General features: G+C 45.7%; 1 protein-coding gene across 1 annotated transcript; it reads left to right on the top strand.

Annotated features, from left to right (window-relative positions):
- The first annotated feature begins 3,986 nt into the window (after window positions 1-3,986).
- On the top strand, window positions 3,987-15,132 carry cmtm6 (CKLF-like MARVEL transmembrane domain containing 6). Its single transcript, XM_084442126.1, has 5 exons — window positions 3,987-4,104; window positions 4,483-4,612; window positions 12,416-12,592; window positions 13,800-13,898; window positions 14,966-15,132. The coding sequence occupies exons 2-5, from the start codon at window positions 4,490-4,492 to the stop codon at window positions 15,122-15,124; spliced, it is 558 nt and encodes a 185-aa protein (XP_084298252.1). The 5' UTR covers window positions 3,987-4,104; window positions 4,483-4,489; the 3' UTR covers window positions 15,125-15,132.
- The last annotated feature ends 358 nt before the right edge of the window (window positions 15,133-15,490 follow it).

The raw sequence follows: 15,490 nt of genomic DNA, 5'->3' as shown, positions 1-15,490 counted from the left end.
GTGTGTGTAAGGCCATGAACAACAGTGGTCAGGCAAGAACGATGGCTTCAACTCAAACTTCATAATGCTTGGTCATGCACGGTCACACACCCACAAATGAGTTGTGCATCATTATAAGACGTTAAAGGTCCAGTGACTAAGTTCTTACCTAAATTATGCATGATAAACAACATGTTATGACACACTACAGTGGATGTATACATGCTGTTGACTCTAGACTGGGTATTGAACAGTCTTGTCATTTTTGACTGTGAATTTTTGCACGCCCCTACTGCACAAGCTTTAAATACCAAGCTTATGAAATCCCACATCTTTCCACTTTCAATTGACTTTCTGTCACAACCACAGCCTTCTCCAGGCTTCACAAGGAGGGAGGTATTACCACCACCTGCTGTAGCATCAACCATTTGACACATTGGCCCTTTAAGACTGTCTCTCAACATCACTTTGTGTCATGCCAGCACAGCGGCTGTGTTGCTTTCTGTGCTTCTTGGGGACTCACAGCATGTGGTTTGAACAGTTAAGTGATATTTCTGACACCCGTATAGCTTCTCTCTAAACGGGCACAAGTGATGGATGAGCGCGTGCTTGTAAACTCCACCTCCTGCGATGTGCGCAGGCCTGCTGGGCCCAGGGCTGCTTGATCGGTCCAGGTGGTGAATAATCCATCATTCTCTCCCCTCTTCACTCCGGGCTTTGATCATGTCCACATTGGAGGAATGTGCCTCCGTTGGCATATCTCTTTTTATAGGTTAAAAAGCTTTAATAAGCGGCTAGTTCATGATAGAGCGATTATGCTGAAATCCCCATGTGTAGAAATAGGGCACAAGTGTCACTTGATTAACATTTTCAGATTGTAAATTTTACACTTAAAAATGGGTACATTTGTCTAGACTCAGAGTGAGTGAACCGACTGTCCATCCCAGTCATGCTGGGTGAAGCCTTCTATAAGAACATGTCCCATCAGTCACGGTGCTGGAGAAGAGAAGAGCTCTATGTAGCCTATTAGTGAACAGCTACTATGTTTTGCTCTGAATGCCCTTTCAGTGAGAGATGAACAAGCTGCTGGTTTGTGATGCTGAGACTCATGATATTGAGGCACTGTATCTGAGGTAAAGCTTGAACAGCCGATCAGCCCAGTGGAGGTTCAGATCTCCTTAAACCTACAGAAACAATATCCCTAGTGCTGAGGAGTACTGAGTGACTTCCTGTCATGCTTGTCGTGTTATCAGTTTGATATGGGGGGAAACTAGCAATGAAAAACAGGGTGGCTACAAATCCTGACACTCACACAATCAGCACCGAATATTCATTTCCAAAAATGGCATTAAGCTGCATAATTGTCTATGGTGGCGCAAGAGCATGAGTTAACCTGGAGACCTACTGTAACACCCAACTGTCAGGTGATAGATAGCCTTTCAAAGATAGATAGATAGCCTATTCAAATAACTTTTCACATAGGAAACATACACTGTAAAAAAAAATGTCTGTAGATTTTACTGTGAAAAACGGTCACATCATGACAGTAAAGGGCTGTAACCACTAAACGGGTTGAATACAGTTTCTGTAACAGTGAAACACCATAAATATATCAGCTCAAAAAAACAAGTTATTCTGTATTTATTACGTTAAAGTTCTGGTAACCACAGTCTTTTACCGTACAATTAACGCTTATTTTTCTTTTACAGTGTTAGCTCTTCTCTAATTTTCTCTGTCTCTCTCCGGGACTCTCTCTCTATCTCACACACACACACACACACACACACGCGCACACACACACACACACACACACACACACACACACACACACACACACACACACACACACACACACACACACACACACAGGTAGCATCAACTTCAAGGAAAATAGGCACTAAATGTATATCACTGATATCTATTTACCATGTGTTTGTATTTGTCTCTTTTGCAAGAGATACCTGTCTAAGACCTGTCCAGTACTACAAGACCTATCTAAGATAAGACTTAGGACCTGTCCAATATTACAAGACCTGTCTAAGATAAGACTTAGGACCTGTCCAATATTACAAGATCTGTCTAAGATAAGACTTATGAGTCCTCACTAATCTAGGCTACATATCACCCAAGCCTACTGTGGGCCAATGAACAGTGAGTGGGCATGCTTCATCTCACTGGGAACTCACCTTAAGAAACCATACAAAATAATTCCCAGAGAGATGTGGAAAGAATCAAATCAAATAAAAATAAAAACTTTTCAAGCTGCGATTTGAGAGCACTCGTCTGATTGAGCTCCACGCAGAGGACCTGTCTCCATCCTCAGTCCGTGGTTTGAACACTATCTATCCGTGGAGGAGGAACCAGCCCTCTCTGGTCGAGACTCACCGGGCTCTCCCTTTTGGATTTCATGGAAGATGTTACGGAGTCCTGGAAATCCTCAGGTTCGCCCGGGGAGGAGGTGGAGGAGGAGGAGGGAGGTTGTTCAGACGCTCCCTCCCTCCCTCCCTCCCTCCCTCGATAGAAGAGAGCTTCAGCTGCGACGGGAACGCTGGTAATTAGACCCTTTGACGACAGCGACATCTAGCGGTTATCGGATGACATTCAGTCTTTGATTCAGTCACGCCAACTTCGAAGAGCACACTTTGCTGGTGTTGCTCTTAACTTTTTTCCAAGATCGCCATGGTAGAGAAATGAAAATCCAAAATGAAGGCATGCCTGACGAAAGTCCAGGTCCGAAAAAAAAGTTTTAAAGGTGCAATAGTCAAGAATTCGATGTAGACTAATCATTAATAATAATATTAATAATTTAATAATAATAATAATAACAATAATAATAATAATACCAACAACAATCATAATCATAATCATAATCAAAATCATAATAATACATCCACAGAGCTTTTAGAAAGGTGAGGAATAAAAGTATTGCTTCCCCTCCCAAAAAATGTAGGCTATTGATTAATGATCATTTTGAAAAATGTTGACAGGGTCCAAAACGTTTTACCTCCCTCTGACATGTCTGTGATTTGGTTCCCACCCCAAGTCAGAAATACAGGTCGGCCTACAATTAATCAAGAATACAGGTAGGCCTACAATTAATCAAGAATACAGGTAGGCCTACAATTAATCAAGAATACAGGTAGGCCTACAATTAATCAAGAATACAGGTAGGCCTACAATTAATCAAGAATAAGAGCTATGTTGCTACTAGCGGAGTTTCTTGGCAGAAAATACGTTTTCACCGTTCTTCCGAATGGATTTGGCAAACGATTTATTTCTCTGATTATCTGAAGGAGTTGGTCAAAGCAAGTGATTATCTGAAGGAGTTGGTCAGAGCAAGTGATTAGGTGAAGGAGTTGGTCAAAGCAAGTGATTAGGTGAAGGAGTTGGTCAAAGCAAGTGATTAGGTGAAGGAGTTGGTCAAAGCAAGTGATTATCTGAAGGAGTTGGTCAAAGCTGATTATCTGAAGGAGTTGGTCAAAGCAAGTGATTAGGTGAAGGAGTTGGTCAAAGCAAGTGATTAGGTGAAGGAGTTGGTCAAAGCAAGTGATTAGGTGAAGGAGTTGGTCAAAGCAAGTGATTAGGTGAAGGAGTTGGTCAAAGCAAGTGATTAGGTGAAGGAGTTGGTCAAAGCAAGTGATTAGGTGAAGGAGTTGGTCAAAGCAAGTGATTAGGTGAAGGAGTTGGTCAAAGCAAGTGATTAGGTGAAGGAGTTGGTCAAAGCAAGTGATTAGGTGAAGGAGTTGGTCAAAGCAAGTGATTATCTGAAGGAGTTGGTCAGAGCAAGTGATTAGGTGAAGGAGTTGGTCAAAGCAAGTGATTAGGTGAAGGAGTTGGTCAAAGCAAGTGATTATCTGAAGGAGTTGGTCAAATCAAGTCCAGCCCGCTGACGTCTACCTTCCTCGCCGTGCACGCGCAGCAGGTAGGTAACATGCACGCGCTCTGTGGTGCGCGCTCACGCCGCGGGACCGCGCCGGGGCGGAGTGCGCATGTGTGAGACTCTGAGAAACACGCGGAAGTTCAGGATCCAACAAAGACAGCGTGGAAAACCGTGGAAAGATAAGAATATAGTTTCCTCTAGCCCACGGCTTCTTTAAAGTCTGTTTTTTCAACCAAGGAGTAGACGTGAGTTTGTTTGTTTTTTCCAAACTAGTTTAAAACCCTCCTTGAGGTTTTCCATCGTCAGGCCTCACGTTACGTAGGAGAATAAGTGTGGAGGTTGTTTTGGTTTATCGTTTCCTTAATTACAAACTCTATGTTATTGTCATATTGTCTGATCTGAGCGTTTAGAGACCGATCTGCCTGGATGTTCTGTTGAGGGCTGCTGTAGCATTCATCCTGTTTATTTCACATTAAGCAGAGTTTGAAAACGTCAACTTGCAACTACTTTCACTTTCTTTCTTTCTTTGTGCCTGTGTGATTGTGTTGGGATGGGTTAGGGTTAGGGTCTTTCTTTCTTTGTGCCTGTGTGATTGTGTGTGATTGTGTTGGGGTCCCTTCCAGAGCCAGCATGGCCCCTCAAGACCAGGTCTATAATCAGACCACCACCCCAGAACACAAACCCAAGGAATGGTTCGTTGTGCCGAATGATCATCTGTGCAAACCTAGGTTTGTCATTAAAGTAGCTGAAGTGGTAAGTAGGCTATTCCATTGTTTTATCAGTTTCGTGGATGCATGTGACACAAGAAAGTAGGTCCGGTACTGTAGGTAGTGTAACGTGAGTCTAGTGTAACCCCTGTTAAGGGCACGTTCAGGGCGGGATTTGAACCCACAAACTCCTGCTTGTGAGGCAGACACGCTACCAGGGTCGTCCCTCTTGGAGGGACTGTCAGCGCTCCTTTGAGGAGTGAGTTTCACCAGCTACCTTGGTTCCACACGGTTACACTAGACCATTCAGTTGGCTGGTTTGGTCTATAAAGCCTGGTTAGGAGCCCCCTTCCCTGATGAGGACTTGTAAACCCAAATATCATCTGCTGTGCTTGTTTGGGGAGGGAGCTGATGTCCAGCCCCCACTTGAGGTCCCGGGAGATGGGGGTGCCCAGGACGTGGGAGGGGTCAACAGGGGTCACTGGGGATTATACCAGAATGATGTGGATCAACTGGGTTGGGGTCATTGTTGGTCACCACTGGTGAAAATAGGCTGTTAAAAGGGTCTCTGTTCGTTCATACGGGTGTCAAACACACTTCATTTTCCCATTGTCAATACACATTGTTTTGTACACAATATAAACTATACTTTGTGTCTCAGTAGCATTACTCTGGGGCCCTTCTACTGTTCAAAGGTTCAGAGAATCAGAACAAAAAAAAGAATGAAAAAAATAAAATTGAGAAGATTTAATTATAACATGCTGTAGGTAAAACTACATGATAAAAGCGAGATTAAAAAGGTATGTCGTAAGAGCTGGCTTCAAAGTTCCCACAGTGTAAAGTTCCACTTGTGTCAGCATTGTCTTTCTGTTGCCACGGCAGCTCTTACTGCTTCTCTGCTCTCCAGTAGCCGGGTGTGGATATTATGGGATAGGAGCGCTTGGGGAAGCAGATCCGCCCCTCCGATCACACAACTACCAGCAGAGGAAAGTTCAATTAACTTTTTACACACGGGTTCCACTGCTTCAGGGACAGCAAGTGGCGCCTGCGTCATCGGTGTGGGACATCATGTTTACTGAACGCTGGTCTGTCATCAGTCTCAGCTCTCTGAGGGGTGTGCCTCTGACACACAGAGTCATTACTGCCTTTTGGCGCGAGTGTTGTTACAAAACGGTCTCAGGAAACAGGCCTACATGGTACAGCAGTATCCTCTCAGGAAACAGGCCTACATGGTACAGCAGTATCCTCTCAGGAAACAGGCCTACATGGTACAGCAGTATCCTCATCTCCATGTCCACTGCATCATCACAGCAGCCTGTCTGTCCACTCCAATGTATTTTATATTGTATTATTTTAGATTGCTATTCTTGCACTTTGCCTTCAGCACTAGATTATGCTCTTACTAAGAGTAGTAGCTAGTAGTCTCTTTGGATAAAAGTGTCAGCTAAAGGACTGTAATGTAATGTAATGTACATGGGTCGGCGCAGCTGTGGAACAGGGAACTGAAAGTGTCGTCCTGCTCGGCACCCTGGTCTTTCCTCAGAATGGGTTTCACATGATCGCTTGGAAGGACGACATCATACCCAGGAAAGATGAGCCCACGTGTGATCTGCACGTAGCCTACGAGGGGGGGGGGGGGTAGCAGAGATGTGCACGTAGCCTACGAGGGGGGGGGGGGGTAGCAGAGATGTGCACGTAGCCTACGGGGGGGGGGGGGTAGCAGAGATGTGCACGTAGCCTACGGGGGGGGGGGGGGGTAGCAGAGATGTGCACGTAGCCTACGGGGGGGGGGGGTAGCAGAGATGTGCACGTAGCCTACGGGGGGGGGGGTAGCAGAGATGTGCACGTAGCCTACGGGGGGGGGGGGGGGGGGGGGTAGCAGAGATGTGCACGTAGCCTACGGGGGGGGGGGGGTAGCAGAGATGTGCACGTAGCCTACGGGGGGGGGGGGGGGGGGTAGCAGAGATGTGCACGTAGCCTACGGGGGGGGGGGGGGTAGCAGAGATGTGCACGTAGCCTACGAGGGGGGGGGGGGGGGTAGCAGAGATGTGCACGTAGCCTACGGGGGGGGGGGGGTAGCAGAGATGTGCACGTAGCCTACGGGGGGGGGGGGGTAGCAGAGATGTGCACGTAGCCTACGGGGGGGGGGGGGTAGCAGAGATGTGCACGTAGCCTACGGGGGGGGGGGGGTAGCAGAGATGTGCACGTAGCCTACGAGGGGGGGGGGGGGGGTAGCAGAGATGTGCACGTAGCCGCTTGTTTTAGGTGTCAGACACAGATGGATGGAGGTCTGTCTTGTTAATGGCTCTTTTGTGGTCAGATCACTGACTCCTTTCACAAACTAACCAGTCAGGGGTTTGACTCCTTTCACAAACTAACCAGTCAGGGGTTTGACTCCTTTCACAAACTAACCAGTCAGGGGATTGACTCCTTTCACAAACTAACCAGTCAGGGGTTTGACTCCTTTCACAAACTAACCAGTCAGGGGTTTGACTCCTTTCACAAACTAACCAGTCAGTGGTTTGACTCCTTTCACAAACTAACCAGTCAGGGGTTTGACTCCTTTCACAAACTAACCAGTCAGGGGTTTGACTCCTTTCACAAACTAACCAGAGTCAGGGGTTTGACTCCTTTCACAAACTAACCAGTCAGGGGTTTGACTCCTTTCACAAACTAACCAGTCAGGGGTTTGACTCCTTTCACAAACTAACCAGTCAGGGGTTTGACTCCTTTCACAAACTAACCAGTCAGGGGTTTGACTCCTTTCACAAACTAACCAGTCAGGGGATTGACTCCTTTCACAAACTAACCAGTCAGGGGTTTGACTCCTTTCACAAACTAACCAGTCAGGGGTTTGACTCCTTTCACAAACTAACCAGTCAGGGGTTTGACTCCTTTCACAAACTAACCAGTCAGGGGATTGACTCCTTTCACAAACTAACCAGTCAGGGGTTTGACTCCTTTCACAAACTAACCAGTCAGGGGTTTGACTCCTTTCACAAACTAACCAGTCAGGGGTTTGACTCCTTTCACAAACTAACCAGTCAGGGGTTTGACTCCTTTCACAAACTAACCAGAGTCAGGGGTTTGACTCCTTTCACAAACTAACCAGTCAGGGGTTTGACTCCTTTCACAAACTAACCAGTCAGGGGTTTGACTCCTTTCACAAACTAACCAGTCAGGGGTTTGACTCCTTTCACAAACTAACCAGAGTCAGGGGTTTGACTCCTTTCACAAACTAACCAGTCAGGGGTTTGACTCCTTTCACAAACTAACCAGAGTCAGGGGATTGACTCCTTTCACAAACTAACCAGTCAGGGGTTTGACTCCTTTCACAAACTAACCAGAGTCAGGGGTTTGACTCCTTTCACAAACTAACCAGTCAGGGGTTTGACTCCTTTCACAAACTAACCAGTCAGGGGTTTGACTCCTTTCACAAACTAACCAGTCAGGGGTTTGACTCCTTTCACAAACTAACCAGTCAGGGGTTTGACTCCTTTCACAAACTAACCAGTCAGGGGTTTGACTCCTTTCACAAACTAACCAGAGTCAGGGGTTTGACTCCTTTCACAAACTAACCAGAGTCAGGGGTTTGACTCCTTTCACAAACTAACCAGTCAGGGGTTTGACTCCTTTCACAAACTAACCAGTCAGGGGTTTGACTCCTTTCACAAACTAACCAGAGTCAGGGGTTTGACTCCTTTCACAAACTAACCAGTCAGGGGTTTGACTCCTTTCACAAACTAACCAGTCAGGGGTTTGACTCCTTTCACAAACTAACCAGTCAGGGGTTTGACTCCTTTCACAAACTAACCAGTCAGGGGTTTGACTCCTTTCACAAACTAACCAGTCAGGGGATTGACTCCTTTCACAAACTAACCAGTCAGGGGTTTGACTCCTTTCACAAACTAACCAGTCAGGGGTTTGACTCCTTTCACAAACTAACCAGTCAGGGGATTGACTCCTTTCACAAACTAACCAGTCAGGGGTTTGACTCCTTTCACAAACTAACCAGTCAGGGGTTTGACTCCTTTCACAAACTAACCAGAGTCAGGGGTTTGACTCCTTTCACAAACTAACCAGTCAGGGGTTTGACTCCTTTCACAAACTAACCAGAGTCAGGGGTTTGACTCCTTTCACAAACTAACCAGTCAGGGGTTTGACTCCTTTCACAAACTAACCAGAGTCAGGGGTTTGACTCCTTTCACAAACTAACCAGTCAGGGGTTTGACTCCTTTCACAAACTAACCAGTCAGGGGTTTGACTCCTTTCACAAACTAACCAGTCAGGGGTTTGACTCCTTTCACAAACTAACCAGTCAGGGGTTTGACTCCTTTCACAAACTAACCAGTCAGGGGTTTGACTCCTTTCACAAACTAACCAGAGTCAGGGGTTTGACTCCTTTCACAAACTAACCAGAGTCAGGGGTTTGACTCCTTTCACAAACTAACCAGTCAGGGGTTTGACTCCTTTCACAAACTAACCAGTCAGGGGTTTGACTCCTTTCACAAACTAACCAGAGTCAGGGGTTTGACTCCTTTCACAAACTAACCAGTCAGGGGTTTGACTCCTTTCACAAACTAACCAGTCAGGGGTTTGACTCCTTTCACAAACTAACCAGGGTCAGGGGTTTGACTCCTTTCACAAACTAACCAGGGTCAGGGGTTTGACTCCTTTCACAAACTAACCAGGGTCAGGGGTTTGACTCCTTTCACAAACTAACCAGTCAGGGGTTTGACTCCTTTCACAAACTAACCAGTCAGGGGTTTGACTCCTTTCACAAACTAACCAGTCAGGGGTTTGACTCCTTTCACAAACTAACCAGTCAGGGGTTTGACTCCTTTCACAAACTAACCAGTCAGGGGTTAGTAGTATCACCTAGCAGCACCCTTCTAATGAAATTAGCAGCCAGATGCTGAATTCTATTAAGGGGATTATTTTTAAACCCTTCTGCCTTATCCCTCACATCATCACAAACGTGTGTGTGTGTGTGCGTGTGTGTGTGCGTGCGTGCGTGCGCAACAGAACCTGACTGCTGAAGTTTGCGAGTGCATTTATATTTGGAACATTGGTGAGGATGAGATGTAGAATGCCCTTGGACCTTTTGTCACTGTACACTGATAAGCAAAGTATTGACTTATTTACCTTTACTTATTTAAATTAATTACAAATAAAAAACAGAAAATAAGGATTTAATGTGAGTTGTTTTCAACAAGGGATTTGTTCTTGCCTCTCTGAGGAGTCTGGCTGTTGTCCCAGGTCAGCCATCTTCAGAGCTACCAGCTTCAGGCTTCTTAGCTTAGTCAGTAGTGACCTCTCTGACTGGGACCTGCCTCGCCTGCTTACTTGCTCCATGTTTTTTATGATCTTAAAGGAGTAGTAAAGGGAAAATCATGTCTTTGAAATTGAGAGTTTAACATGTTTTTTGAATGATTTTTCAAGGTGCCCACCCACATCCATTGTATGACCTAAACGGTGGTAGAGCAATTATCAGACTTTCTCAAAAGTGCTAGTTTTGTCAACTTTCTGATCTGAACCATTGTACATGATCATAAGTAACCTTAAAACAGGGCTAAACATGCATTTTCCCTTTACTACTCCTTTAACTGTGCTCCGGGGGATATTCAATGCCTTGGACATTTCATATCCTTCACCTGATTGGTTCTTATCAATAACCTTGTCCCAGACCTGTTTGGAATGTTCCTGGTGTTCATGGTCTGGTTTGGGAATGCGCTGACCAGCTGATCACCCAAGGACAGGCGTGTTTATTCTGAAATCATGTTAAATACCTCGGTTGCACACAGGTGGACTCCATTCAAATAATTATGTGACTTCTGAAGAAAGATTGTACAACAGCTTATTTAGGTGTGTTATAGCAAAGAGGGTGGATACTGCAATCATTATTTACTGTTTTTTATTTGTAATTTCATCTATTCAGGAGAATGACACAACACCCAAACCTAACCCCAACCCAAATAGCAGGGTCAGCTTGACCTTAAATGACCCGGATGGAGCACAGTGGCAGATGATAATAATAATCAACTGAACTCTGATAGACCAGCAGTCAGACGTCACACCTTGGTTGATATTGACAAACATCAGAAGTTATATTCACATCCAAAACACAAATACACAAAATGGTGTACACACACACTTAACCCCCCTCCCCCCTGACACACACACACACACACACACTCTCTTTCATTAAGCTTTATTACAAAACCCCACCCATGTGTCATTCCATTGCAACATAAAGGAAACCATGGAAAGAAAGTGTTAAAACCACCACAGTGTTTTAATGGTGCTTCAGACGTCACTCTTTCCAACATGCTCATAGTGACCTGATCCAGAGGCTCATAGTGACCTGATCCAGAGGCTCATAGTGACCTGATCCAGAGGCTCATAGTGACCTGATCCAGAGGCTCATAGTGACCTGATCCAGAGGCTCATAGTGACCTGATCCAGAGGCTCATAGTGACCCTGATCCAGAGGCTCATAGTGACCTGATCCAGAGATGAGGCTCATAGTGACCTGATCCAGAGGCTCATAGTGACCTGATCCAGAGGCTCATAGTGACCTGATCCAGAGGCTCATAGTGACCTGATCCAGAGGCTCATAGTGACCTGATCCAGAGGCTCATAGTGACCTGATCCAGAGATGAGGCTCATAGTGACCTGATCCAGAGGCTCATAGTGACCTGATCCAGAGGCTCATAGTGACCTGATCCAGAGGCTCATAGTGACCTGATCCAGAGGCTCATAGTGACCTGATCCAGAGGCTCATAGTGACCTGATCCAGAGGCTCATAGTGACCTGATCCAGAGGCTCATAGTGACCTGATCCAGAGGCTCATAGTGACCTGATCCAGAGGCTCATAGTGACCTGATCCAGAGGCTCATAGTGACCTGATCCAGAGGCTCATAGTGACCTGATCCAGAGGCTCATAGTGACCTGATCCAGAGGATCAAAGTGACCTGATCCAGAGGCTCATAGTGACCTGATCCAGAGGCTCATAGTGACCTGATCCAGAGGCTCATAGTGACCTGATCCAGAGGCTCATAGTGACCTGATCCAGAGGCTCATAGTGACCTGATCCAGAGGCTCATAGTGACTGGGTCAGTGGTTTAGAGGCCTGGGTCAGTGGTTTAGAGGCCTGGGTCAGTGGATTAGAGGCCTGGGTCAGTGGTTTAAGGGCCTGGGTCAGTGGTTTAGAGGCCTGGGTCAGTGGTTTAGAGGCCTGGGTCAGTGGTTTAGAGGCCTGGGTCAGTGGTTTAGAGGCCTGGGTCGGTGGTTGTGAGGTTTAGGCCTGATTCATAGTCGACGTAAACAACGCAAGCTACGTTGTGAACGCAAGCTCCAACATGACCCGAGAGCTTGCGTTCTGTGTTTTGTTTTGTGGAAACGTAAGGAATTGCACTATTGCTTGCATCAAGTGAAAACATTTCGTCATGACACACGCAAGGACGCAACGAGATCTTGCGAAGCTTGCGTTGCTTGCGCTTATGTAGTTTGCGTCGACTATGAATCCGGCCTTAGCAGCGCCAGACTGGGTCTCTGAGGCCCACGAGCCTGCAGGCTGTAGCTGGCTCACATTAGTGGGTCTTTAATACCCTTCTGCCCCCCTGCCTCAGCACAGCGCCTGCCCTCCACCAGCTGACTCATTTAATACCCTTCTGCCCCCCTGCCTCAGCACAGCGCCTGCCCTCCACCAGCTGACATGTCTTAACTAATGAGCTCATCACATGTTTCAGTCAGAGGACGACATTGAATGCTGGGAGATCCCCTGATTTTCACTACATTGTGCTTGTGTGTGTGTGTGTGTGTGTGTGTGTGTGTGTGTGTGTGCTCAGCTGCTGTCGTTCATAGCGTTCGTCCTGGAGGAGGTGGTGACCAGCTGTGTGAGCTGCACGGCGCTCTACCTGTTTGAGTTCGTCAGCTGCACAGCCTTCCTCTTCACCCTCCTCCTCCTCGTCCTCCTCGCCACCAAGCTGCACTCCAGAGTGGGTGTCCACTGCTGGCCTGCTGTGGTGAGTTGTGTGTGTGTGTGTGTGTGTGTGTGTGTGTGTAATGGGTAGTGTTGGGGTTGTGTGTGTGTGTGTATGTGTGTGTGTGTGTGTGGTGGTGAGTTCTGTGTGTGTGTGTGTGTGTGTGTGTGTGGTGAGTTCTGTGTGTGTGTGTGTGTGTGTGTGTGTGTGTGTGTGTGTGTGGTGAGTTTTACTTGCTTCATTAAGTTGTTAGAGGCTTTAAAAATGTTTTATCATATCTGGAAATGTGTTTTTATACTTGTCCAACCCTAGTGTGCTAGACCTAGTCTAGTGTGCTAGATCTAGTCTAGTGTGATAGATCTAGTCTAGTGTGGTAGACCTAGTCTAGTGTGGTAGACCTAGTCTAGTGTGCTAGATCTAGTCTAGTGTGGTAGATCTAGTGTAGTGTGATAGATCTAGTCTAGTGTGCTAGATCTAGTCTAGTGTGCTAGATCTAGTCTAGTGTGCTAGATCTAGTCTAGTGTGGTAGACCTAGTCTAGTGTGCTAGATCTAGTCTAGTGTGGTAGACCTAGTCTAGTGTGGTAGATCTAGTCTAGTGTGCTAGATCTAGCCTAGTGTGCTAGATCTAGTGTAGTGTGCTAGATCTAGTCTAGTGGGCTAGATCTAGTCTAGTGTGGTAGATCTAGTCTAGTGTGCTAGACCTAGTCTAGTGTGCTAGATCTAGTCTAGTGTGCTAGATCTAGTCTAGTGTGCTAGATCTAGCATAGTGTGATAGACCTAGTCTAGTGTGGTAGATCTAGTCTAGTGTGCTAGACCTAGTCTAGTGTGCTAGATCTAGTCTAGTGTGGTAGACCTAGTCTAGTGTGGTAGACCTAGTCTAGTGTGCTAGATCTAGTCTAGTGTGCTAGATCTAGCCTAGTGTGATAGACCTAGTCTAGTGTGCTAGATCTAGTCTAGTGTGCTAGATCTAGTCTAGTGTGGTAGACCTAGTCTAGTGTGCTAGATCTAGTCTAGTGTGCTAGACCTAGTCTAGTGTGGTAGATCTAGTCTAGTGTGGTAGACCTAGTCTAGTGTGCTAGATCTAGTCTAGTGTGCTAGACCTAGTCTAGTGTGGTAGACCTAGTCTAGTGTGCTAGATCTAGTCTAGTGTGGTAGACCTAGTCTAGTGTGCTAGATCTAGTCTAGTGTGCTAGATCTAGTCTAGTGTGCTAGATCTAGTGTGGTATATCTGACGTATGTTCTGTTCAGGATCTCAGCTACACCATCGTGATCCTGCTCCTCTTCCTCGTCGCCTCCAGCGTCTTCGTGTCAGATAACGGAGGAACGACCCTGGAGTACACCGCTGGGGTAAATCACTACTACCCCCTCAGTTCAGAGAGCTGGGGTAAATCACTACTACCCCCTCAGTTCAGAGAGCTGGGGTAAATCACTACTACCCCCTCAGTTCAGAGAGCTGGGGTAAATCACTACTACCCCCTCAGTTCAGAGAGCTGGGGTAAATCACTACTACCCCCTCAGTTCAGAGAGCTGGGGTAAATCACTACTACCCCCTCAGTTCAGAGAGCTGGGGTAAATCACTACTACCCCCCTCAGTTCAGAGAGCTGGGGTAAATCACTACTACCCTCCTCAGTTCAGAGAGCTGGGGTAAATCACTACTACCCCCCTCAGTTCAGAGAGCTGGGGTAAATCACTACTACCCTCCTCAGTTCAGAGAGCTGGGGTAAATCACTACTACCCCCCTCAGTTCAGAGAGCTGGGGTAAATCACTACTACCCCCCTCAGTTCAGAGAGCTGGGGTAAATCACTACTACCCCCCTCAGTTCAGAGAGCTGGGGTAAATCACTACTACCCCCCTCAGTTCAGAGAGCTGGGGTAAATCACTACTACCCTCCTCATCCAGATACACTATTAAATGTGATATAACTATTGTAGGTGCGTTAGTAAGTGATACACTATTAAATGTGATATAACTATTGTAGGTGAGTTAGTAAGTGATACACTATTAAATGTGATATAACTATTGTAGGTGCGTTAGTAAGTGATACATTATTAAATGTGATATAACTATTGTAGGTGCGTTAGTAAGTGATACATTATTAAATGTGATATAACTATTGTAGGTGCGTTAGTAAGTGATACATTATTAAATGTGATATAACTATTGTAGGTGCGTTAGTAAGTGATACATTATTAAATGTGATATAACTATTGTAGGTGAGTTAGTAAGTGATACACTATTAAATGTGATATAACTATTGTAGGTGCGTTAGTAAGTGATACATTATTAAATGTGATATAACTATTGTAGGTGAGTTAGTAAGTGATACACTATTAAATGTGATATAACTATTGTAGGTGCGTTAGTAAGTGATACATTATTAAATGTGATATAACTATTGTATTCATGTTCTAGGTGTTTGGGTTCCTGTCCACGCTGGTCTTTGTGGTGGATGTCGTCATGTTTCTCAGAATCAAAGGGAATCCTTACTGTCAGAGGAACAGACCAGCTACAGACAACGGGGCTGTAGATCAAGGTCCAGCCGAAAATGAAAGACTCCACGCAGCAGATTAAGTGATGTGTACACACACACACACACACACACACACACACACACATACACACACACTCGCCACATGAGGAACCACTCAAAATACTGCATCAAAGTGTTTTTATGATTAGTTAAAGAGAGCTATGAGAGAACGTTTTTATAGTTAAATATTCAGGGTTTTATGCTAATAGTTAGCCTTAGCAAAACCCAAAATCATTGAGACCACATGAGATCCTGTGAATTTATTATTGTATAATTTCAGTGTATAGGGAGGGAAAGTAATCTCATCGCCCCCTAGTGGTAGCGTTCCTAATGCCGAGAGAATGAATGGGATTTCTCAGACACGTCTTTTGAAAAATTATATCTTGGTCGACACCGAAAAGTTAGTA

Source organism: Borostomias antarcticus, assembly GCF_949987555.1.
Source record: "Borostomias antarcticus genome assembly, chromosome: 8".
Lineage (NCBI taxonomy): Eukaryota > Metazoa > Chordata > Actinopteri > Stomiiformes > Stomiidae > Borostomias > Borostomias antarcticus.
The sequence above is the reverse complement of the archived record's forward strand: the minus strand, read 5'-3'. Positions and strand labels throughout refer to the sequence as shown.

What these genes read in the sequence shown, in the direction of transcription:
- cmtm6 (XM_084442126.1), top strand. Translation starts at nt 4,490, where the DNA reads ATGGCCCCTCAAGACCAGGTCTATAATCAGACCACCACCCCAGAACAC. An exon ending in TCATTAAAGTAGCTGAAGTG is followed by an intron (nt 4,613 to 12,415) that starts GTAAGTAGGCTA and finishes GTGTGTGCTCAG; the next exon opens with CTGCTGTCGTTCATAGCGTT. An exon ending in CCCTGGAGTACACCGCTGGG is followed by an intron (nt 13,899 to 14,965) that starts GTAAATCACTAC and finishes TTCATGTTCTAG; the next exon opens with GTGTTTGGGTTCCTGTCCAC.